Source organism: Tenrec ecaudatus, chromosome 16 (genome assembly GCF_050624435.1).
Source record: "Tenrec ecaudatus isolate mTenEca1 chromosome 16, mTenEca1.hap1, whole genome shotgun sequence".
Classification (NCBI taxonomy): Eukaryota; Metazoa; Chordata; class Mammalia; order Afrosoricida; family Tenrecidae; genus Tenrec; species Tenrec ecaudatus.
In genome coordinates, this window is record NC_134545.1 from 30,858,257 (window position 1) to 30,883,903 (window position 25,647).

At 50.0% G+C, this 25,647-nt stretch overlaps 1 protein-coding gene across 3 annotated transcripts in view; it reads left to right on the top strand.

The window, feature by feature from the left end:
- Positions 1 to 25,647, top strand: part of SGSM1 (small G protein signaling modulator 1) — an 82,539-nt gene that overhangs the window by 34,569 nt on the left and 22,323 nt on the right. For all 3 annotated transcript variants that reach the window (XM_075534483.1, XM_075534481.1, XM_075534482.1), the window contains exons 9-17: positions 2,710 to 2,834; positions 5,357 to 5,424; positions 6,994 to 7,157; positions 7,289 to 7,424; positions 12,463 to 12,598; positions 17,156 to 17,220; positions 18,456 to 18,601; positions 20,498 to 20,626; positions 21,127 to 21,309. In XM_075534483.1, the coding sequence (XP_075390598.1) occupies positions 2,710 to 2,834; positions 5,357 to 5,424; positions 6,994 to 7,157; positions 7,289 to 7,424; positions 12,463 to 12,598; positions 17,156 to 17,220; positions 18,456 to 18,601; positions 20,498 to 20,626; positions 21,127 to 21,309 (1,152 nt within the window). The remainder of the gene's footprint in view (positions 1 to 2,709; positions 2,835 to 5,356; positions 5,425 to 6,993; positions 7,158 to 7,288; positions 7,425 to 12,462; positions 12,599 to 17,155; positions 17,221 to 18,455; positions 18,602 to 20,497; positions 20,627 to 21,126; positions 21,310 to 25,647) is intronic.

Consider the following 25,647-nt stretch of genomic DNA (forward strand, 5'->3'; position numbering starts at 1 on the left):
CTCATTGTTGCAGCCCTGTATTGGTCCATTTGGTCCAGACCTTACTCTTTTTCACTTTACCAGGCAAGATATCCTTCGCCAAGGACTGATCTCTCCAGAGAACATGTCCAAAGTACATTAGACAAAGTCTCGCCATCTTTGCTTCGAAGGAGCATCCTGGCTGTACTTCTTCGGAGACAGAATTGTTTGCTGTTTCGGCCATCCACAGTATTTTAATATTCATCGCCAGCATCATCATTCAAATGTATCGATTCTTCTTCGGTCTGTTGAGTCTCGGAGGGATAGATAGCGCACACTGGCCCTGGGTAATATCATTTTGTAAGCCAATCTGTTACTTAGCTACAAGGTGACCCTCGGGGGTCTGTTTCAGTTCACAATTTTAAGAGTATCTCAGGGAAAGGGTCTTGGGCAGCACTCCAGTCTCTGCTGACCTAGTCAATTGAAATTCGGTTCTACCTTTGATCCCATCCTTTTCGGGATCCACCTAATGTGAACTGGATCAGAACAGTCAGCGTGGATAGTCAGGCACCTTCTAGTGCTTCTGGTCTCAGAGTCAGTGAGGCCACGGCTCCTCTAAATTCTTTGTGCTGTAGATTAGTTTCTCCGCATTTCGTCTCCTTTCGCTTCTGCTCAAGGGGACTAGAAGCCAACAGCTGTATCTTTAATGGCCACTCACTACTTTTTAAGACTTCAGACACGATTCTCTCCAATTTGGGATGTAGAATATAAACTTTATGAACAATACCAGGGGACTTCAAAAGTTTTGGGGAAATTCCATGATCCTTTAATTCCACTTTTCCTCAAGCCTGTTGAAGGTCCCTTGCCTATACACATGGGTCCCCACATTTGCATACATATCCATATCTAAGGCTGCACTTACAGATACATACCACTGACAAGCGTCTTCATGGATCTCATTACCCAGCCTTTCTGGGCACCCACTTTCCCGTTCAAAGCAGATTCACAGTTTAGCCCTCCTAAGACACTTTAAGCAACATGGAACTCTGGAAGGGCCAACCATGTGAACGTCTGTGGCTAGAACTGTACAGGATCAGACAGTGACACCCCAAGTTGAGATGCTGCCAATGATAAGCTGTATCCTGGGGTATATTCAAACCTGACCCCAACGCCGTGCATCTTAGAATCTATGGAACACCGCGCCGTAACCAGGTGTGTGAGAAGTGAACTTGGTACACAGTAGGTGTTCAATAAATGCTGCTCTGTTGACTGCACATGCTATGACCTTCCTTCCTTCCTTCTCTCTTGGTGGAGGGGCTCCTCAGGTTAGCTACCTCCTCCATGGTGAAGCTTGGGGAGATGGGGGCTCTCCACTCGCCACTGCCACCCTCTGGGGTTAAAAACAAACCACTGTAGTGCAGCAGGCCGGACAAGGAGGACGGTGGGGTATTTGGGGAAGAGGTTTCCGGGAAATACCTGAGGGATAGGATAGAGAGCTCAGATTTCTCCCATGATGCCTCTTGAACACCTTCTGTCTTGGAAAGGGGACAAAGAACTCCTCCTGGCTCTAGGTCAGGGGGCTCATGCTTTTCCAGCATGGGAGCTACTTATAAAATGACCGAGTCAGAATGATCTACCAACTACACAAATGCAAAGCTTATGTATTTTATTTATTTATTACATTTTTTCATGAATGCATTGAGACTTCTTTATATGTACAATCTATGTTTATGTTCCTTGCATAACCGCATGAGTCCATATTGCACAACACAACATAATTAACTATGTACAATTTTTGTCATGACCTGAGTTTACTCTGATGACTTGCACTGAATGGGATGAGCCAGGGATGCACAGTGCAGACAGCAGCTGCTGACAGCCAGCCTCAAGATCATCAGTCACGGTGGAATGGAACTTGGACTTAATGATCTTTATGTGGGAAAGGCTCACTCACATAAATAGAACAATGCAGTCAAGGAGGTGGCACATTTTCTCACATGTTTGGGCACTTTCCCTCTGTGAGTACATTCCAGAACTGTTCATGCGCTCTGGACTTCAGCTGAATGTCGGCTTGTAGTGTCAAAATCTCCCATTCCGTATGAAAATGATACGTTTCTATCTTCTTTTTGGTCCAGCTCCCCCACTTGTTTTAATACCCTTTCTTTCGTTTAAGAGAAAAAAACAAAGTCTAAAAATTGACGATAACTCAGCTCGTCAGTTTTGCTGCACTTAGCGTGTTGTTTGCACATGCGTTTGACACCTAAGATTGCATCTGATTGGCTGCGCTGTATGTCAATTAAGTGGCGGGATTGATGATAGGCTTGTGTCTGTTTTTTTAATGCCCTGTCATCTACCCACACTACATTTGCGATCGACAAGTAGATCGCGGTTGACGTATTGAGCATCCCTGCTCTAGAGAAAGCCCTCCTCTTGTGGCAGGACCCTGTGGCCTTGGGATTAGGATTGGGGGGAGGGGGTATGGCTTTGAAAGTGTTGGGGGGGGTGTAGGGCGACCTTCACAGTTGCTCTCTTGCACCCTCTCCTGGACTTCCATCTGCAGAGGGCTCTGCTTTGCATGGCCACCTGCAAGAAGATCAGAGGGCTGCCCCGCTGAAGATGATCGTGCCCTTGAAGGGACTCACCCAAGTGCGTAGTTCAGGCTAAATGTCTTAGAACCCAATGGGGCAGGACCAACATCTGCCCTGAATTTGGCACCATGGTCAGAGCTGAGGTGGCCCTCTTTCTCCACAGAGGGATGACATGGAGGCTGTGCCGGGGTACCTGTCCCTGCACCAGACAGCAGACACTATGACCTTAAAGTGGACACCCAACCAACTGATGAATGGGTCTGTGGGGGACCTGGACTACGAAAAGAGGTAAAGTGCTGGTCCTTTGTATGTCCCTTAGATACCACCCCACCCCACTTCCCTTGGTACCAGGGACCATCCCTCCTTGGGGAGAGGGGCTAATAGGCCCCTGCCTATTACTATTCCTGGCCACTATGGCCACTTGGCCCATGGGGAAGGCAAAGGCTGAGAAGGAGCCAGAACCTGCTGGAAGAATCTTAGGGCACGGAAAGTTAGTCCTGCTGAGACCACCACCCAGAGAGAGAAAGCTTGACAAAGACGTTATAAACCTCCCAGGGACGGACGACACTCTCCAGTCCTCCGTCCCCGCCACACTTCCAGTCACCCAATAAAAGCAGGGCTGGATCACCTGTGAAATTCCACAATGCATCCATACCCACCAAAGCTTCCAAGTCCTGCTTGGAAGGAAAAATAACTCTCTCCTGGCACATTACTGATCTACGGGGTCCTGGGTGACAAACAGCATTGTCCTTCTGACACAGTCAAGGGCACAGTGGGTTACAAGGTGGGCTTCTAACCTCACGATCAGCAAGCAGTTTGACCCATCAGTGGCACCGAGGGAGAAAGATGAGGTCATTACCGCCTCGGAAGTCCACAGGGGCAGTTCTACTCCATCCTCTGCGGTCACTGTTGGTCAGAATTGACTCAACGGCAGTGAGAGGTGTTTTGGTTTTGTTTTTTTAAGCCTAACACTATAGGAGTCTTATTGTGCAACAGTTCTGCTGATCGAAGTTGGTGCTGTGTAAGAAAAGCCTGGTGATCTCCTTTAGAAAAAATCCATTCTCTGAGCTGCCTTGAGTCGGAATCCCCACGGTGGGTCCACTGCTTTGGGAAGTCCACACAGCAAAAGCATGGCCGTCTTCATCGTTCTTCTGTGAGGGGCCTGGGCAACTGGCAGGAGAACCCCTCGTTTCTGCTCCTCTGTGCCTGGGTCTCATTTCGGTTTGACTTGGGTGTTTCCCTGCTTCTGTGTTTGTGTAAAACAGTCCTCAAACTTTTTAAACAGGGGGCCAGTTCACTGTCCCTCAGACCCATTGGAGGACCGGACTATAGTTTTAAAAAAAACTATGAACAAATTCCTATGCACACTGCACGTATCTTATTTTGAAGTAAAAAAACAAATGGGGCAAAAACACCTGGCGGGCCGGATAAATGCCCTCGGCGGGCCGCAGTTTGAGGAGCCTGGTTTAAAACGATGGTGGTCAGTCTGCATTATAAAGAGTTGTTTGCTGGGATGTATTGTCACAAACCGTTGGCTGCCTGACCACTTCTCATGTGAAAGAATCAATGACATCCATCACGACTGTCCATTTCTAAATTCTTTCTTCTTCCTTGAAAGAAGCTGGGTGACCCCTAAGCAATGAGGGCCCTTTTTACCCTCCCTCTTCCCCAGCCCTGCTTACCACGCCGAAACGACCTTGGTTTCTATGCACTTGCCTGTCTCAGTTTGCTTAAGTAGAATGATACGCTATCCGCCCCGTTGTGATTATTCCACTCTGTGGGTGCTAGTTTTTGAAAAATCAAAACAAAAGCCTTGTATTGCAATAACTGCAGCACAAAGATAGACAGAAGGCAGCTACCCGCTGTCCATCCTCACAGCCCTCACTTGCCCCAGTTCTCTTCTCCACCTTCTGAAGCAGAGTACAGGTATCACAGCATCTCGCCCGAGACCCTCTTAAAAAGGCATCTCTAAAACACAAAGACTCTTCTTAGGAAATCTAAGCAGAATGCCATCGCTGTGTTTGGTTTTGCCGTTGTGTGAGGGATTGTTTGCCTCAGTGTGACGAGTGCCAGGCCCCGCCAAGGTACACTTGGGAGACCTGTGAAGTCAAGGCCGCTGAGTGACTCTTCTAACTGGTGCCCTGGAGTTAGAGTCTCGGTTCATTGCGACTGTTAGATGCTGGTGACAGAAAGCCAGACACAAGCTGACTGAAACACTGGTTCACAGGAAATGAACAAACAAGCAGAGGGCCTGGCTTCGGGTACAGCTGGATCCAGGCACTCTGCTGATGTCTATCACGAAGACCAGAATTCTTTCTCTCTTTTGGCTCTGCTTTCCTCCCTGTGGGTTCCATTTGTTGTTGTTGTTGCCTTGGCCCTCAATATCCATACTCTTATCACCATGGCCACTACGGTCTTAGCCAGGGAAACTCTTTCCCAGTCACTCTCACACCAGCCCAGAACATCAGTCTCAGTGGTTCTACGGGATGCCTTGCTCTAGTCGCTGTGTTTAAGGCAGTAGAATATGCTGATTGGCTTGACCTAAGTCAGATGCTCCGGGGCGGTGAGTGGAGGCTCCCCTCCAACACATGGTGGAGAATGGGAACCTCTAGGGAAATTGGGATGTGGGTGCCAGAGGAAGTGGGGAGGTCTGGGACCCAGATGTTGGAGTGGTGAACCTTGGTGAGCTACTTGGATGAAGAGAATGGAGAAGCTGATTGATGCTGGTCTTCTGGCCTCCTGGGCCCCTCCCCCTGATGGGTGCGCAAGCACACTGCATCCTGCTCACCTCACATGTCCTCCTTTGCCAGCGTCTACTGGGACTACGCCATGACCATCCACTTGGAGGAGATTGTCTATCTCCACTGCCACCAGCAAGGTAAGGACTAGGAGCGAGTCAGGGGCCGGGCCGGGGGCTTCTACCTAGACCCCTTGGCTGTCTACCACCCATCATTTTGTCGTGTTATGAGACACTGTGGAAGGTGTCCTTTGGTCTCCATGAGACCTTGAGCATGAGACTTCACCCTTCGGTGCCTCAGTTTACCCATCTGTAAAGTGGGGGGTCCTAGCAGCAGCCAGTCACAGGGTCATAGTGAGGATTGGATACTGTGAGCAAGTGGCTGTAGCTGGTGACATTGACGGAGCAAGCCCAAGGGACCAGGATGATCTTGTCACAGCAGTGATGGCTCGGTGGTCAGTCCGTGGTAGAGGTAAGGAAGGAACTTGATTTGAACTCATAGCCGATCCATGCCAGATTTGAACTGAGAGCTTTGTGACACCATGGCTATTGCTCTAGAGCTCTGGAACCCACAGTCGGTGCCCTTCTTAAAGCCTGAGAAGATGGGAGGGCCATCTTGCTTTAGAAAGTACAGACTGTGATTTCCCCAAGGAGCCCTGTTAGATGTTGGCTAACTAATCACAAGGGCGGTGGTTCAAACCCATCAGCCTCTCCAAGGGAGAAAGTTGAGGCTGTCGGCTCTCATAAAGATTTTCAGCCTTGGCAGTAGTATTTTTCTTTGAGTGCTTCCCCAAAGCACAGTATAGAAGCCCTAGTGGAGAAGTGGGCTACAGGTCGGGCTGCTAACCGCAGGTCAGCAGTTTGAAACCATCACATGCTCCACAGGAAAAATATGAGGCTTCCTGCTCTCGTAGAGATGTCCAGTCTCAGAAACTCCTCGGGGCAGCTCTATTCTGTCCTAGAGGATCACGATGAGTCAGAATCGACTTGATGGCAGGGAGTTTGGTTCGGAAGGCCCACAGCACAGGAATTAAGAAAGATCACAGCCTTTGTAACCGACAGATGAGTTCCGACCCTGGCCCTGCCATGTACACACTGTGTGACCTGGGGAAAGTGGCTTACCCTCTCTGAGCCTCTGGTTCATTATTTGTAACTTAGACAACAATTGAGAGGACTCGTGGGATTGCTGTTAAACTTTGTTAACCAATGTTAGCAATTGGCAATTCAAACCCACCAGCTGCTCCTTGGAAGAAAGATGTCAAGACGGAGAGTCTCAGAAGCCCACCCGGCAGGTTGTTCTACTCTGTCCTAAGAGGCCAGCTGTGGGTGGGATAGCGCTGTGAGCATGCACTGCTCTGGGCAGGCAGGGAGTGCCCAGTCCAGGCTCGATGGTGCCCTGCTTGCCCGGAGGAGGGCCAGGTATGGAAGCTCCCCAGAAAGCTAGACCGGGTCCATTTGTAGGTGGCAAGAGAAGGTCCCTGAAGTGGGGTAGAGGTGTGCGACACCTTTTTCTTCTGATGTCCCTTGCTTAGGGAGTTTGTCTTATTCATCCGTATCTTGGCCTCCGGTTCCTCCAGTCTGAGCTGGCTGCTGGGTGGGTGGGAGCACGGTCCCCTGGGTCTGTGGTCCTGGAGGATACGATTGCTGGAAGGGCCCAGACCCCGGGCAGCCTACTGACTCCCTGCTGCTCTTCTCCGGCCGTGGCGGCAGTGGACAGCGGCGGGACGGTGGTGTTGGTCAGCCAGGATGGGGTCCAGCGGCCGCCCTTCCGCTTCCCCAGAGGCGGGCACCTTCTGCAATTCCTCTCATGTCTGGAGAATGGGCTGCTCCCCCATGGGCAGCTGGACCCCCCACTCTGGTCCCAGCGGGGGAAGGTGAGTGTTCTCAGGGAGGGGTAAACCTGTGCTTACCCGAGGGCGGGGGGGTCGTGTGCACGCTCCTGGGACCCGTGGGCTGTGCTAAGGGTGGGGAGGGCAGGCTTGTCCCTAGCTCTCTGCTCCCCCAGGGAAAAGTCTTCCCCAAACTGCGCAAGCGAGGCCCCCAGGGCTCGGCTGAGTGCACATCGTCGTCGGACAAGGAGGATGAAGAGGCCACGGACTACGTGTTCAGGATCATCTATCCTGGCATGCAGTCTGAGTTTGGTAAGCTTCCCTGAGTGTGTGTCCCCTGCCCCCCTGCCCTGCCCTGTCCTCTGAGGCCTGCCTCTTAGTGATTCTGGGGCCAGCAGTGGGGCTGGGGAGGGAGGGGGAGTTCTTATCTTGAGGGTCTCAGTTTATCCCTAAATGAGAATGATATCTACCCTCTACTTAGCAACTAGGAGGCCGGGTGGTATAGTGGTCACACATTGAGCTACTGACCACAGGGTTAGCAGTTTGAAACCACCAGTCGCTCTGCAGGAACCCCCTGCCCCGCCCTATGGAGCCACTAGGGTTCAGAATCGAATGAATGGCAGTGAGCTTGAGTTTGATGTAATGAATGGAGGAGCCCTGGTGGAGAAATTGGGTAAGCAGTGGGCTGCTAAATATAAGGTCAGTGTTCAAGCCCGCCTTCATTCCTTGGAAAAAAGATGAGGCTGTCTGCTCCTGGTTCCGAGTCGGAATCAGCTCATTGGCACAGGTTTGGCTTGTTCGCCCTACGCGGGAAGGAGCCTGCTGGCACTGTGGATCTGTATACTGTTGTTATGAGTAGGAAGTGATTGGAAAGCAGTGGGGCCGCTCACTTTCTGGGGGTGGGGTGATTTTGCTCTCACTGCCATTGAATCGATTCCAACTCACAGTGACCCAGTAGAACAGGGGAGAACCGCCCCTGTGGGTTCCGAGACTGCATCTCTTTATGGGAGCAGCGGATTGAACTGCTGACCTTGTGGTTAGCAGCGCAGTGTGTAACTGGGGTTCCTTCTGAACCTGTTTCCTCTTCTGTAAAAGAAATAAGCCCCTCACAGGACTGTTTGAGGGATAAGGCAGTCCGGCACACCATCAAAAGGAACCTCACTGCCATCGAGCTGATGCCAACTCACAGAGACCCTATAAAATAGAGTCAAACCGCCCCTGTGGATTTCCGAGACTGTGCTTTTTTCACGGGAGTAAAGCTCCTCACCTCTCTCCCGCAGGGCGGTTAGTGGTTTCAAACTGCTGACTTGGTGGGTCGCAATCCAGTCCTTATGCCACCAGGGCTTCTTAACCCAGCATCCAGGACATAATAAGAACCCACTGCCATGGGGGTCTCTTCAGACCCTTAGTGCCCCTACAGGACAGAGTCGGACTGATCCCTAGGGTTGCCGAGACGAGGCAGGCGCATCTTTCTCCTAAGGTGGGTTTGAACCACCGACCTTGCGGTTAGCAGTCTACACTTGGCTCATTGCCCTACCAGGGTGCGTTATAAACACCAATATTCTTTGTTCTTTTAATCAAGCACAATGCGTGGGAGCCATGAGGATTAGGGCAGGGCAAGGGTTGAGAGAGAGCCCAGAAGAGTAATTCATTCTTTAGGGTCCTGCCACCCAACCCAGACCTTGTGTCTCACCAGTTTTTTCTGTTTTGTGTCTCAAGTTGCTCCCGACCCCTTGGGCAGCCCTTCCTCTCTCTACAAGGGCCCTGCCTGGACCGCGATTCCTGTGGGCCAGTCTCTGCTGGTGGTGGACAGGGGGAGTCGGTGGGCACGAGCCAGATGGGACACCACCCTCCCAACACCGGGTCTGAAGGAACAAGCCCCCAGTAATGTCTGGGCTCCCCCACACACCCATGGGCTGTGTGCCGATCACCACCACGTTGTCATTTGAGCCTTGGTCCCAAGGGAAGTGGGTGCAGGGGAAAGACCTATGCCTGGAGGGCTGTGTCATTTTGGTAGAAAGAGATTGATTAATATTGCCTGCACTGGACTACAGAGCTGGGTGGAAGATCATTTGCTACCCCTAGACTAGGTTGATCAGTGCTTCCCTGAAATAGGTTAAGATCTGAGCCTATTTTTCTAGAACAGTCCACAAGAGATTTAATGTTTTGTTTTTAAAGAAATTGTATTGGGGCTCTTACAGTTCTTCTAACAATCCATACATCAATTGTATCAAGCACATTTGTACCTATGTTGCCATCATCCTTTCCAAAACATTTTCATTCTACTTGAACCCTTGGTTTCAGCTCCTCTTTTTCCCCCTCCTTCCATCGTCATCCGTCCTTGTGAACCTTTGATAAATTGTTATTTTTGTATCTTATACCATATCTGAAGAACCCACGTTTCTGTTGTTCGTCCCCTGGAGGGGCGTGGCTGTATATTGATCATTGCAATTGGCTCCCCTCTCTCCCCCTTCTTCCCCCACCTTCCCCCTACCCTCATGGTGTCACTACTCCCATTATTAGTCCTGAGGGGTTGATCTGTGCTGGCTTCTGTGTGTCAAGAGCTCTTATCTGTACCAGTGCTCTGGTCTAGCCAGATTTGTAAGATAGAACTGGGGTCATGATAGTGGGGGAGGAAGCATTAAAGAACTAGAGAGGTATGTGTTTTGTCAGAGTTATTCATACTGCTCCCTGGCTGGCTCATCCCTTCCTTGTGACCCTTCTGTGAGGGGCTGTCCAATTGTCTGCAGATGGGCTTTGGGTCTCCATTTTGACCTCCCTCATTGGCATCAAAATGGATGGTTGTTTTGGATCTCTGATGCCTGATACCTGATCCTATGGACACCTTGTGATCACACGGGTTGGTGGGCTTCTTCCGTAATGGTCTTTCTTGGTGGATTTGGGTGAAGTCAGAACCAGAACTCCCCTTCCCTGGCAGCCTGACGGAAGATGTAGACGGCTCTCAGAAGTATGGTACATGGGGCAGTAAGAGTTGGCCAACCTCATACGAGACAGCCCACAAGTCTACAGCGCCGCTTACACAGTTATTGTTAGGAGCCATTGAGTCAGCCCCAACTCATGGCGACCCATGTACACCAGAAGGACACACTGCCCGGTCCTGCTCCATCCTCACAGTCACTGTTAGGTTGGAGCCAGTGTTGCAGCCACTGTGTCTTCCTGTCTCACGGAGGTCGTCCTCTTTTCCACTGTCCCTCTCCTCTACCAGCAGGTGTCCTTCTCAGGGACTAGCCCTTCCCACCACGTGTCTAATGCGCATGAGATGAGCTATTTTCATTTCAAGGGTCTGAAAAGTGATCGACAAGAAAGTCCTGGTAATCTCCAGTCGAGAGACTTGTGTGGGCAGTTCTGGGGTCTCTATGGGTTGGAATTGCCTTGATGGCCCCCAACAGCATAACTGTGTGTGTGTGTGTGTGTGTGTGTAAATATGTATGTGTCTATGTATGTAGATACAAGGGAGGCATCCAAAAAGCTCATGGAAAAAATGGTTTTGAAAGATGATGGCATTTTTCATGAATGTTTTGTTTTCATTTTCTTATTTGCTTTCTTCCTTTTAAAAATTCCTTCACCCTTCACTCTATGAGTCCTTCTGACCTGATTTATCCTGCATGCCCAGTCGCTGGGCGTGGAAACAAATCTTTTTTGGGGGGGAACCAACCTTTTTGTTTGTCACAAAAGACTGTAAGTCCGTTTCCATTTGCTTCCTCCTCTGAGAGCCCCGTGGAAGGGCGCTTGCATCTGATGGGCAAGGGCTCTACGGGGTGTGTGTTGGGCAGGGTTCTCTAGAGAGACAAGACCAGATTGCTAGTAGTTATATATAAATATATTTATAAAGATAGATATATAATACAAGAAATGAACTGTTAAATTATATACAGATAGATAATACAAGAAATTAACAGTTAAATTATAAAGCAGTGAGACACTAGCAGTCCTCTAAGGCTTGAGAGCTGCCAGGTGCCAGTCCCCTTCTGTAGAGAGAGCTGGGCTATATATACCCAGGCAGCAAACAGCAACGCCGGTCCCCAACTGTCATCAACTGTCAGTCCCCAGCTCCAGAGATGAACATTCCAATCATGTGGGCTTAAAGGGACCTCAACTTACAGCGACAGGTCCACAGGTAGTGTACCCCTTTAAACGGAGGCACAGAACAAGCAAGGTGAGGCTCACCGAGCCATTTATCCCTTTGCCTTTCAGTTAATCCTACTTGTGTTTATCGGCCAGGCTGGCACAATAAACTATCGCAGGGGGTTTTAAGACTCTGACCCTCTTCTCTCTCTCTTTGTAAAACAAAAACAAACCAAAACTTTGTTTACCTTGTTTTCTGTGTGTATCTCCCTGGTCGTTTGTGGAATATAAAGCACAGTCGGAAAACATAATCTACATAGTTGCACAGCCCAGCCTGAACTTTTTGAAGCCATCCTGTGTGCGCGCGCGTGTGTATATGGATGTACACGAGTGTGTGCGCACGTGTGTGTATGGATGTACACGAGTGTGTGTATGTGTGTATGTATGTACATGAGTGTGTGCACGTGTGTGTATGGATGTACACGAGTGTGTGCACGCATGTGTATATGGATGTATACCAGTGTGTGTGCATGTAGGTAGAGTCATGGCTGTGTGCCTCTGTACATGTGTATACATGTGTGCTTGCATATGCATGTGTGTGTACCTGTGTGTGCTCTCCTGTCTGTGTGCATGTGTGCGTTGTGTGTACGCTCATTCACACATATGGATGTGGGGACTCCATCCTCAGGAGGTTTACGTCAAACTGTGGGCTAGGGAGTGGGCGTATGGCCTCTAGTACCAGCCCACACAAAGTTCCCAGGACACACCCCTGCACCTGCTTGATGGAGGGCCTGAGGACCAGAGCTGTATCCTGCCTTACCTGTTGAGGCTGGCTTCCAGCCACCACCTCACCACCTCCACAAGCAGCTCCCCATTCCGCCTCTCTCTGGGGACTTGAGACTGAGAGGCCCCTAGGGAATTCGCCCCTCTAGGACGCACAAATGACAACGTGATGAGGTCTGGCCTCCTCCTCTGGGATGCGGCGTGTGTCTGGATTCTAGCCTCTCAGTGTCCTTCCCTCTCTCTTCTGAGACCCTCAGCCTTGGTGGTGGCTTTCCGTGATCGGTGGGCTCAAGGTCTGGGGTCCAATTATTTCGGGGGGTCACAGTTTCCTACTGTCACCTTTGAGGTTTTTCCTGTCCCTGTGCTGCCGCAGGTGGGGTGGTGGTGTTGTTGCAGGGAGCTGCTTGCTTTGGGCTGAGGATCCTGCTGCCCACCCAAGCTTACTCAGATTCCTTCTTCGGCCCCTCTCCTTCCTACATAGTTCCGCAGGACCTGATGGATGTCTCCGTGAACAACCTGCCGTCACTATGGCAACCCAGCCCTCGGAAGTCGTCCTGCTCCTCCTGTTTCCAGAGTGGCTCAGCTGACGGAGGCGCCAATGGCTGCAACCATGAGCGGTATGTGGGACCAGCTGTGGATGGAGGGATCCGAGGACTTAGTCAGGACTTGTGGGTGCCCACGTCTCCCCAGATCCAGTTTCCATCCTGCCCTTGGGAAGTCCTGTTTGCAGGTCAGTCAGATGACATGAGGTTCTGCCACACAGTAACACACAGCCCTCTAGTACCAGTGACTTCAGTGCAGCCAAGGCTTGATAATGTCTGGGCCCCCTGGGAGCTCTGCTCTGTCCCGGACCACTGAGCAGCCACCAGCTTAAATCTTACCAGTCATGGTGACAGAGCGAGGAGGTAGCTCGGGAGGGACTTGAGGCATCCATGAAATGCTGCAGCCCCAAAGTGGCACATCTCATTTCTACTGACAACGCATTGGCCCCACCGACATGGCGCAGAAACCAGAAATATTCCTGACAACCGCCCCTGTGTCAGTTGGCTCTTCCACTCAATGGGGAAATGGTGCCTATTTCAGAGTTACCAAAGATATCATTTTACTTGCGTCCGCAATCAACACCCACGGAAGCAGCAGTCAGGAAATCAAATGGCGTGTTGTATTGGGCGCGTCCACGGCACATGTTCAAGAGCAAAGATTTCACCTTGAGGACTAAGGTGTGCCTGACCCAAGCCATGGGCTTCTCAGCCACCTCTCCTGCATGTGAAAGTTGGACATGGAATAAAGAAGACCGGAGAAGAATCGATGCATTTGAATCATGATGCTGGTGCAGAGTGTTGACGATGCCATGATCGGCCAGAAGAACAAACAGATCTGTGCTCCTTGGAATCGAGGCTGGCAAGACTTCATGTCCAGTGGGCATGTCATCAGAAGGAGCCAGTCCCTGGGGCAGGACATTGGGCTTGGGTGAAGCAGAAGGTGCATGAAAAGAAGCCCTTCACGGAAATGGGTTGCGACCATGGCTGCAATTGTGGACCCAAACACAGGAATGATGGTGAAGGGTAGCACAGGACTGGACAGCATTCCTTCTGCTGTGCACAAGGTCGCTATGAGCTGGAACCAACTCAGCGATACCAAACCATAGCAACAATAAGGCCCACCTTGCACAGCCGAGAATGGGTGGGAGGGTGGGGCCATGGGGAATGACTAGCACATGGTAACCTGGCGCTTGATGGACGCTCAGTCGGCCAAACCCAGCTCATAGTCATTGCGTTGGTGTAGAGTCATGGCAATCCATGACTCGTGGAGAAGCCAGGGACTCTTGACTGCTGTCTTCATGGACGCAGTGCGCCCTGACGGGCACTTTTTACTTTATCCTGTAGGAAGTCTGAGCTCACGTCTCTCCTTGCCCATGGTCTACTTACAACTCTTCAGTCAACCCGCGAGTCTCGTTGTGGCTCCCTGTGGCCCAGCCTGGCCTGAGAGAATGGATGGCAGCCTTCCTTGTCTCTCACTGCCAGTGGGTGGGTGGTCCAGTCTCAGGCTGTAGGAGGACGGAGTAGAGGTCAGCAACCAATGTTCAAAGTTATCTAACCCCCGGCTCCTCAGTGGGTGCAGGGACTAGCAGCGTCATTTGGACAGATTATCTGTCCCTCATTGAACAAACCCATGTTCCCTGTTTATGCTGGGCAAGTTTTGATCTAACCAGAGTGTCTTGAACTTGACTGTTCATCAGGATGACCTGGCAGAGAAAGTGGCTCATGCTAATCCGTGGGCCTCACCCCACAACCCCAGAGGTCTTGACTGAATAGGTGGATGTAGGGCCAAAGAAACTATGTGTTGGAGAATCCCCAAGTGACTCTGGAACTATTGAGAAACACTGCTCTAAACTCACATTCCCATGTAGCATCTGCTGACACACCTTTAGTGATGGGGAGCTCACCACCTTGCAGAGAGCCTGATCCACTTCAGGACAGCTGTCAATCAGTGGGATACTCTCATATAACCCGGGCAAACCTGGGTCTCATCAACCTGGGGTCACAAAATGGGAGTGGTGCTTTAATTAAAAACAAAGCAAAAACACACACACACACACACACACACAAAAAACAACAACCCAACTTGAATTGTGACTGGGGTGAAGGTTGCCAGAGCAAACCAGTTTTCCACTCAGCAATCCACCCACATTTTATTTCATCTCATTGACGGCATTCCCTCCCGTGGAACATCCCACTTCCTCCCGGTGTTTTCTGTGGAGACAGGGCTGCGCTGCGGATGGAGCTCCAGTGGTGGGCCATCTGAGGGAGTGCTGGCCTCCCGAGTGTTACTGTTCTTCTTGTTTGTTGTTTGGCTGAAAATCAAGTCATGGGGTAAGTTCATTCCTAAGCCTGAGGGGCGACCATCCTCTTGGGAATTCCACCTGTCCCTAGCCAATGGATAAGCCTGGTCTTTCCCCCCATGATTTTGAATTTGTTTCCACATTCTTCTCCCACTCTGTCTATGGCTTCCTCAGTTGTGCCTTTTCAGAGCAGCCGTCAGGGACGGCCGGGCATCACCTGGTCCTTCTGGTCTTAGGGCTGTGCTTTCTAACGCCTCCACGTGCAGAACCGAAAGGCGTCAGCCCAGCTCTGGGCTTTCTTAGCTGTCCCTGGGATGTGGCAGAAATAAACATGCAACTCTCCCACGGTTCTGTCTGTAGGAGTGGCCAGCATTTCCTTCACTGGTCCTTGTTTCCTCCAGCAATGCTGGGTCCCTAACTCCTTTCTCTTCTTCCAACCAAGACTGTTCCCAAAGATTCTCATCCCAGGAGAGGCTGTGAAGCGGCCCTATTTCTTTTGCTTCATCCATGGCCGGGCCCTCAGTATACCATCACTGAGCTCACTTCTGTCCTGCGTTCCCTGTTTCCATTCTTCTTTCTTCACCCTTCTCAACTCTGTCCTTGGGCCGGTGCTGCCTTTTGGTTCTCAAGGGGGTGACGATTCTAACCATTGGACTCTGAATCCCAGTTTTCTTCATTGGTTTGCTTGAATACTTGTTTCACTTGGTTCAGCACTCTTTCTACAAGCTTAAGAAACCCCAGCATAGTTAAAACCGATTATGGCCTCTGCTCAAGCACTCGCTCAATGCAAGGACACTCTGTTCTATTAAACCGGCATTCCGTGATGCTCGCCTTCCCGACACGATCACTGAAGACAAAGCAGGTGAATGTGGTGAAGAAAGCTGATGGTGCCCATCTATCAAAAGATATAGCATCTGACGTCTTAAAGGCTTGAAGGTAAACAAGCGGTCATCTAGCTGAGAAGCAACAAAGCCCACATGGAAGAAGCACACCAGCCTGTGTGGTCATAAGGTGTCGATGGAATCAGGTATCGGGCAAAACAAAACAAAAAATCATATCAATGTGAATGAGGGAGAGTGTAGAGTGGAGACCCAAAGTCCATCTGTAGACAATTGGACATCCCCTTAATAGAAGGGTCACAAGAAAGAGATGAGCCAGCCAGGGTGAAGTATAGCACTGGTGAAGCATAACAACTTTCCTCTAGTTCTTTAATGCTTCCTCCCCACCACTGTCAGGACCCCAATTCCACCTTACAAATCCGGGTGGAGCCAAGCATCTACACGGGTACAGATCAGAGCTGGAAATACAGGGAATTCAGGACAGAGAAGCCCCTCAGAATGAATAATGAGAGTAGTGATACCAGGAGTGGAAGGGGAAGGTGGGGGCAGAAAGGGGGAACCAATCACAATGATCTACATATAACCCCCTCCCAGTGTGATGGACAAAACAAAAAAACAGGTAAAGGGAGACATCAGTAAGTGTAAGACATTAATATATAAAAATTATTAAGGGTTCATGAGGGAGGAAGGGTGGGGAAGAGAGTGAAAAGTAAGGAGCTGATACCAAGGGTTCAAGTAGAACGAAAATGTTTGGAAAATGACGATGGCAACAAATGTACAAAGGTGCTTGACACAATGGATGTGGGTATGGATTATAGTAAGAGCTGTACAAGCCCCCGATAAAATGATATTTGTAAAAGAAGAAAAGTAGAAGAAAAAGGAATGAGGGAGGGAAGAAAAGAAAGAAGGGAGAAAGATAGAAAGTTTGTCGATGTAGTAAATCCACAGATATGGTAGCTTCAGGCATGGCTGGATTCAGAAACCCAAAGTAGAAATCTCCCTCTCTCAAGCTCTTGGTCCCTGTCATAGCTTAATTCTCTGGTAGGCCCTTCCCAGGCAGTGACAAAGAAGACACACGCCCCCAGCAGCTATTGTCCACTGTCTTAAAAACTTAAGGAGAGAAAGAAAGAGAAATCTTTCTGAATCGTGCCAACCAAAGTCCCACACATGCTTCTTATTGGCTCACATTGGGTCACATGACCACCTCTGGCCTAATCACCATGATTCCAACCTGGGTCATATACTGGGTAGCGGGTTTCACCATAGCCACAAAGACAGAGTTGAGGAAGGGGTGTTTCTCCAAAGGAAAATCAAGACAGACCAAGAAGAAAGGACAGGAAGTCCACTTCTAAAAGCCAATTGTGAGAGCTGATCATCGGATGACACAGGGCCCGGCAGCCTGACTGGCCGGCTCTCTCTGCCCTCTGGTCCTGGCTGCTGGGACACAGTGGGCATGTCTGTCTCCTAAACATCCCCTCTTCCTCCACCTGCAGAGCTCCCTTGAAGCTTCTCTGTGACAACATGAAGTACCAGATCCTCTCCAGAGCCTTCTATGGATGTGCGTATTGCCCTGCGGGGCGCGGGTGGGTTGCTGCGGAGCATTTGCTGAGTGCCGTCTGTGTGCTGCTTCACAGGGCTCTGTAGGACAGGTAGAGGTGCCCCTTGGAAGACCCTGTGGGTTTCCAGGACTGTACCTCTTTCCAGCAGCAGAACGCCTCGTCTTTCTCTCTCGTCGGAGGCTGGTGGTTTCACATTGCTTGGCTTGCGGTCTGTAGCCCAACTCGTAACCACTGTGCACCAGGGCTTCTCTGTGAGTCAGAATCAGTGGCAATGAGTGTAGAGTTTTGAGACTCTCTGCCAGCACAGGATGCTGCCTGGGAGAGCAGTGGTTACACATTGGGCTGCTAACTAAAAGGTCAGCGTCTCAAACCCACCTCACTAAGAGAAAGATGAAGCTGTCTGCGCCTATGAAGCCTGGCAGTCTTGGATGCACAAGCCTTCTGAAGATGACCTAGCTATTGAATGGTACGATGGGTTCATTGTAATGCAACAAAACGGATTTAAGAAAAGTATTGGCAGCCTCTTAAGGAAACCGTTCTGTCCCCTGTACCTGGTGATACAGCCGGTTCAGCACTGGACCGCTAGCCACCGATCTGCAGTACAATCACCGGCCCGCCCTGTGGACAAAAGACGAGGCTGCCCTCTTGGTCACATGGCCAGCCTGGGGAGCTTGGGGGCAGTTCTCTGTCCTGAAGGGTCGCTCTCCACAGTGGGTTGAGGTTTGGGCGTCTTCGGTGCTGGGTGTTGAGCCTGGGGTGGGACAGGGTGCAGGTCCGTCTTTGGTAGTCACCGGGTGCCCTTGGCCTCTAGCCTGGTTACTGGCTTGCCAGGCTCATTTTTGGTGCTGCATTTAGGGTGGAGTCTCAAGAGGCCTTCTCACCAGTCAGAGTGGCCAGGGCACTGAGCCGGTCCCCCCTTGCCTACCCTTCCTCTGCCTCCTCTAGCCCGGGTCCCTGAAATGCTTTGGCTTCTTGTTGAAACGGTGGCTGTGCCCTTGCCAAGCAGAGAAAGGCGGCAGGACTTCCCTTTCCCGAGGGTCCGAGAACCACGAGGCGAACTTGCACGTGGCCACCCTTGCCATCCACCCCCACACCTCCCACCCCCAGCCTCAGCTTCTTGTCTGCGAATGTCTTTCGGGTGCTGGAATTTCAACAGGCATGCAACTTTTGGGAGCCCAGGCAAGAGACTCGATGTCAGGGGACTAAAGTCTCTCCCTGTGTCCACCCCCTGCAGGGCTGGCCTACTGCAGACACCTGTCCACCGTCAGGACCCACCTGTCCGCCCTGGTCAACCACAGGATTGTGTCCCCAAATTTTCCCTGCGATGCCGGACACGGGCTGACGGCGGGAATCTGGGAGCAATACCTGAAGGACAGCACAGTAAGGTGGCTGGGTGGGGCCTAGCTCTGCCTGGGGGCTGGGGGCCACCGGGAGCCCATCTTGTCACCCCAACAGCAACTAACAGCCACTCCTGTATTGATGTAGCTATGGATGAGTAAAGGAGCTGGTAGCATAGTGGTTAGAATCCCCAAAGTGGCTGTGAACCCCAAGGTCAACAGTTCTAAACCACTAGCCACTCCAAGGAAGATAGATGAGGTTTTCTACTCCTGAAAAGAGTGACAGTCTTAGAAACCCACAGGGCAAGTTCCTCCCTGTCCTGTGGGGTCACTGTGAGTCAGAATTGACTCGATGGCAGTGAGCTTCATTTGAGTTTGGTGGCACAGTGGGTGAATGTTTGGCTGCTCATCAGTTTAAACCCACAGTTTAAACCCACCGCAGCTTAAACCCACCGGCCACCTCTTGGGAGACAGAGGGCAAATCTGCTGCTGGAAAGAATCACACCCTTGGAAGGCCAGTGAGCTCGTTCTACCCTGTCGGCTCTGTAGGGTCACTCTGAGTCAGGATCCACCCAAGGCAGTGTTTGAGTTAAGCTCTGAAGTAAGATTAGGATTGTGGAGCATGAGGGAAAGAGCGACCCTGACCCTCTGGGACGGGGTAGAACGGTCCCTGTGGCTTTCCAAAGCTTTGAAGAAAATGTTTTATCAGCTCCTTATATCCCCTCCCTTATTTTATTTTATTTTTTGCTACATCCTAACCCATCCAAAATATCCATCTACATACAATTGTGTTGTTTGCTCCTTGTCATGGTTATACAGTAACCCTCTCCACTCCCCGCTCACTTCCCATGCCCTCAGGGAACCATTGCTCCTGTTGCTGTTTCTGAAGGGTTCTCTGTCTTGGCTTTCATGTTTCAAACAATCTTTTTTTGCTTTCTTTCTTTTTTTTAATTAAACATTTTATTAGGGGCTCATACAACTCATCACAATCCATACATATACATACATCAATTGTATAAAGTACATCTGCACATTCCCTGCCCCAATCATTCTCAAAGCATTTGCTCTCCACTTAAGCCCTTTGCATCAGGTCCTCTCAATCTTATATATACAAATGAACCTACACAACTCTGACATAATTAATGAGGCAAAATAAAGAAAAACCATAATAGTAAAGGGGAGGAAATACTAAAGAACTAGAGGATGGTTCTGGCTTTATCAGTGCTATATCGCACCCTGGATTTATCATCCCATCCATGTGGTCCTTCTGAGAGGGACTGCCCAATTAACTTGCAGGTGGGTTTTGGATCTCTACTACATTCCCACCCCTTTACATTGATTGGGTTACTTGGCTTTGACCTTCTGATGCCTTTTCCCATCTACATCTCATGATCACATAGGCTGGTGGGCCTCTTCCATGTGTGCTTTGTTGCTTCCCTGCTGCATGGCCACTTGTTTGACTATAAGCCTCTATGACCCCAGACTGTCTTTTAATAGCTGGACACCATAAGTTTTCTTCACCACATTTGCTTATGCAGCCACGTTTGTCTTCAGTGATCATGTTGGGAAGGTATCATATCATGCCACATGATTAGAACAAACCATTTCCAAGGCTTTAATTCTTGGCAGGAGCAGGTAGCCTCATCTTTCTCCCGTAGAGTGGGCTGGTGGCTTTGAACTGCTGACCTTGGAGCTCGCAGCCCAACGCATCACCACTACATGACCAGGGCTCCTCAACAGATGGGCATTAGAATCTGAAATAGGATTTTAAAAAGCAGTGGGCAGCGAAGCAGAGACATGAGAGGCAGGGATGGCCACCCGGGGACACGTGTCTTTGCTGGCTCACACCAGGCTTGCTAAAGGCAAGTTCCATTGCTGGGACTTGCTGCCCCACCCCTGCTTTCTGATGCCCAAAGCCCGCCTTCCCTGTGCTCCCCAGAGCTACGAGGAACAGGAGCTGCTCCGTCTGGTGTACTTCGGCGGCGTCCAGCCTGAGATCCGAAAGGCCGTGTGGCCCTTCCTCCTGGAGCACTACCAGTTTGGGATGTCGGCCACGGAGAGGAAGGAGGTCGGTTCCCTGCACTCCCCAATCCCACCACGTGCATGGGCGGACATGGGGCATCATTGGCAGCCAATGGAGCTGGACACAGGGGCTGAGGGCCTTGGACCCCTGTGGGCACAAGTGGGAAAGTGGGGTCAGGAAGTGCATTGCTGTTAAAGTTGTTGGGTGCCATCAGGTTGGTTCCCTTCATGTGCCCTGATGGACACAGAAGGAAGCATGACCCAGCCCTGTGTCATTCTCACCAGCGCTGTGGGCAGCTGGAAAACTTAAGGTCATCCTTGTCCCCTTAGAAATGCAGCCCAGGCCACTCGGCAGACGGCTGTTTAGTTCCTTTTATTTTTCATGTTGATGTAAGGAGTAGTCTCCCCTGGGCCAACCAGCATCCACACACAGTCGACATTCCACTAATACCTACGTGAAGGGCAGGTGGGTGCAGCCTGGGGCTTGGGGGGTGCCCTGTTTTGGGAAGGCGCCCTGCCCACAGACCCTGTGCATGTGCTCTGCAGGTGGATGAGCAGGTCCATGCTTGCTATGCGCAAACCATGTCAGAGTGGCTGGGCTGTGAGGCCATCGTGCGGCAGAGAGAGCGGGAGTCCCACGCAGCTGCCCTGGCCAAGTGCTCGTCGGGGGCCAGCCTGGACAGCCACTTGCATGGGATGCTTCACCGAGACTCCACCGTCAGCAACGAGGTGCTGGGTGACCCTGGGGGAGGAGGGCAGCAGTGAAGGCTGGGACGGGCCCCACCTGATCAGGTTCTGGGTGGTGGGCTTGGGGCACTGTGAGAGAGAGTCATATTGCTAACTTAAAAAAAAAAATCACATATCTCATTAAAATTCTTAAAATGTTTCACCTCCAAAACATATAAAGTAATAATACCGTGTGCTATAATTAATACAACCCAGTGGTGGGCTTCAAGTAATTTAACAAGCACTTCTCTGCCCTAATGGACACTTAAGTATAAAAAATGATTCCCCCACAAAAAATTACTTATCAAAAGGTAGTTGATTATTTCATAGTTAATAGTTAGGTAAGAACAATAAAAGTGGTGCACAAAACTAGATTATAAGAAAGACTTGAAGGTGAACAAGTGGCCATCTAGCTCAGAAGCAACAAAGCCCACATGGAAGAAGCACACCAGCCTGTGTGACCACAAGGTGTCGAAGGGATCAGTTATCAGGCATCATCAGAACCAAAAATCCTACCGTAGTGAATGAGTGGGGGAAGTGCAGAGTGGAGACCCAAAGCCCATTTGTAGGCCACTGGAGATCCCCTTACGGAAGGGTCTCGGGGAGGAGACAAGCCAGTCAGTATGCGACAATGAAACATACAACTTTCCAGTAGTTCCTAAGTGCTTCCTCCCACCCCCACTATCATGATCCCAATTCTACCTTACAAATCTGGCTAGACCAGAGGATGGACACGGGTACAGATAGGAACTGGAAACATGGAATCCAGGGAGGATGGTCCCTTCAGGGCCGGTGGTGTGAGTGGTGATACTGGGAGTGTGGGTTAGAAAGGGGGCACTGATTACAAGGATGTACATGTGACCTCCTCCCTGGGGTACGGACAACAGAAAAGTGGGTGAAGGGAGACGTCAGACAGGGAAAGACATGACAAAATAATAATTTGTAAATTATCCAGGGTTCATGAGGGAGGGGGAAGCGAGGAGGGAAGGGAAAAAGGAGGAGCTGATGCCAGGGGCTTAGGTGGAGAGCAAATGTTTTGAGAATGATGAGGGCAATGAATGTACCAATGTGCTTTACACAATTGATGTATGTATGGATTGTGATAAAAGTTGTATGAGCCCCTAATAAAATGATTAAAAAACAAAAAGAAGAATATTAAATAATACCTAACAAAAACAATACAACTGTTTAGATATTTCTACTTTTTTTTCTTATTAAAAGATCATTTTACTGGGGCTGTTACAGCTGCTACAACAACCCATACATCCATTGTGTCAAGCGCACTTGTACATCTGTTACCCTCATCATTTTCTAAACATTTACTCTCTATTGAGCCCTTAGTATCAGCTCCTCTTTTTTCCCTCACCCTCATGAACCCTTGATAAATTATAAATGATCATTATTTTCATATCTGACACCGACTACTGTCTTCCTTCCCCCATGGTTTCTGTTCATCCCCCGCAGTGGGTAGGGGATGGGGGGGTATGTGTTGATCATTGCGATCAGGTCCCTCTTCCTCTCCTCTCCCCACCTCCCCTACCTTCCTGATATCGCTACTCCCATTCCTGTTGTTCCTGGATTGTGTTGTGAGCTCTTATCTGTACCCGTGTCCATGCTCCTGTCTAGCCCACAGTGACAGGCAGGACTGGGGTCATGATAGTGGGGGGTGAGGAAACCTCACTCTGGTTGACTCATTTCTTCCTCGTGACCCTTCTGTGAGGGGATATCCCATTGTCTACAGATAGGTTTGAGTCTCTGCTCCAACCCCTCTTGTTCTCAACAATATGTTTTGTTTATTTGTTTATACATGTGTTTGTTTTGCTTCTTTTTAGTCATTTTATTAGGGGTTCTTACAACTCTTGTTACAAACCATACACCGATTGTATCCGACATATTCGTACATATAATCCATCGTTCATTTCTAGACATTTACTTGTCATTGAGCCCTTGGGATCAGTTCCTCTTTTTTTCCCTCCCTCCCCCACCCCCCAACTCTCATAGCCCCCTGATAGATTATAGATTGTTAATTATTTTTCAAATCTCACTCCAACCGCCGTCTTCCTTCCCCTCTGGTTTCTGTTGTTTCCCCCCTGGATGGGGGTGTGTGGTTATGTGCCATTCATTGAGGTTGGTGCCTCCCTCCCTCCTCACCTCTCCCCACCTTCCCTCTTCCCTCTTGGTGTCTCTGTTCCCATTTCCTTTTGCTTCTTGATTGGGGTCCTCACATACAATATCCTTTGCTTGTATCTGAGCATCATTGGCTGTGACTTATCCCTAATCATTTTTTCACCGTAGGAGTAGGATCCCATTCCTTGACAGGCAGGTCCACTGGACAGTAGTCACTGTGTTTGGTAGATTAGAAACAGGCATCGCCTCTTCTCTGCACATATTAGGTTCATCTTTGAAAACCCCTTTCCACGGCTGTTGACCTTAGAGCAATTGTTCTGTTTTTTGGGTCTTTGAACACTTCCAGGATTTGCAGAATTCACTCAATATCTTGTGGGAAGTGGGGGCAAAGTAACACAAAGCTGAAAGGAATGACAGCATGTCACCTTCTGGTTGTTTGGCACTTTTTCTCTTTACGTTATATGTTTGTTTACTGACGTGGTGAAAGCAGAGGAATAATAACATAGTATTTCATCCAAAGTATGAGGTTTAGTAAATGAATAGATATTACATGCATAAAAAACCCCACTTATATTGCGAATTGGGTGAAGCTGTACAAAGCACATCATCAGGTTCCCATTCCACAATTCAGACACCTCTTGCTTCCGCTCATCCATAGTAGTGCTCTTAAAGCAACATCGTATCCTGCTGCCTTCCCGCCTTTCTTGCTGTGTGCCTCCTTCTTTACAAACCTTTTTGAGCTCCATCCTGGGGTCAAGGCCACCCTTTGGATATCAGGGGTTGACGATTCTCAAGAGTGTACATCTCCCTAGTGTTGCTGACCCTTGTGCAGACCCGTCTCTTGTCTGGCTGAAAATTGGACAACGGGTGAGTTCTGTTTCAGGCCTAAAGGGTGACTGAGGGTCATTTTCTTTGGGGTCCCATCAGTTTCTCTCTGTCACATAAGCCTGGTGGCGGTATGGTTGCTCATTGAGGTGTGATCTGAAAGGTCTGGAGAAAGACCATGATTTTTAATACCATCAAGAGTGACAGTCTCGGAAACTCACAGGGGCAGTTCTACCCCAGTTCATAGGGCCACTGTGGGTCACATCAACCCCATGGCAGTGAGTTTGGTTTCTTTATGAGTTTGAGTTTTGTTCTACCGCATCCCTTTATCCAGAACCTTCTCATGTATTCCCTCTTAGAGCTCAGTGCTGGCTTGTATTGTTTATTGGGGATAGGAGGAAGCAGGGTCGTGACTTTGGAGTCCGACCGACCAAGATTTGAACCCCAGCACTGCCCCTCTCCCAGCTCTGGGCCTCCGTTGAGCACCTTTGCTTCCTTGGGGCATCAGCCTCTCTGCAGGGGAGGTTTGCAATGAGATCGAGTGCAGAAAGGGCCTGGCTTCCCACGTTGGCTGGCTGTGAAGACTTTGAAAACACCTTTTGTGTCTAGTGGACTAGACAAGTGATGGGAGAAACAGACAACGGAGTACAATTTGAAAAGTCATGAAAAACACGCAGGTCGATCTGTGTGTCGATGTGGGAAGATATCCGAGGTACGTGGTTTGTTTAAGTTGTTATTGTGAATTAGGTCAAGGTTGGCGGGTTATATTCAACGATCCTTACCTGTTTTAATCTCAAGTGATCTGTGGCTGACCTCATCAGGGAGCATCTGCAATCTCACTTCCTTCCCGTGTTTCCGGTTTCCATTCCTCCTCTTCTCCTAACCTCTGAACTTTGCCCTAGGGTCCATGCCACCTTTGGCTCTCCAATGGGTGATGATTTTAACACAAGCATGAGTCTAGTGCTAGGCCATGGTCTTGGGTCCCTTCAGTCTCCTCCTTGTCTTCTTAAGAGAGCATTTATGAAGGCTTAAGCGGGGCCAGGACAGGACAGTTTCAGAGACTTATCATCCAGATGAGAGAGACCATTAGCTCGAGGTCATGGGTGGTAGGGTTTGCAGGGAGTACAGAGCTTTAAAGAGGACACGGGAGGTCAGAGACAACGGTCACACCAACATGGTTGGCGGGGGATCAGCATAATGCAGCGTGACCAGTGGGACCTCAGGAACCTCTCACTAGAACCCGTGAGCTCAGTATAGCAGGGGAGCACCCCGTATCGATAGGGGGCTTCCCTGGGGCTGCCAGGGTGTACCTCAGCACCATGGGGCCCCTGGGCCCTGTATGATGGTCTCCATTGAGGACATGCCCAGGGAAGCCCCTAGGGGAGACTG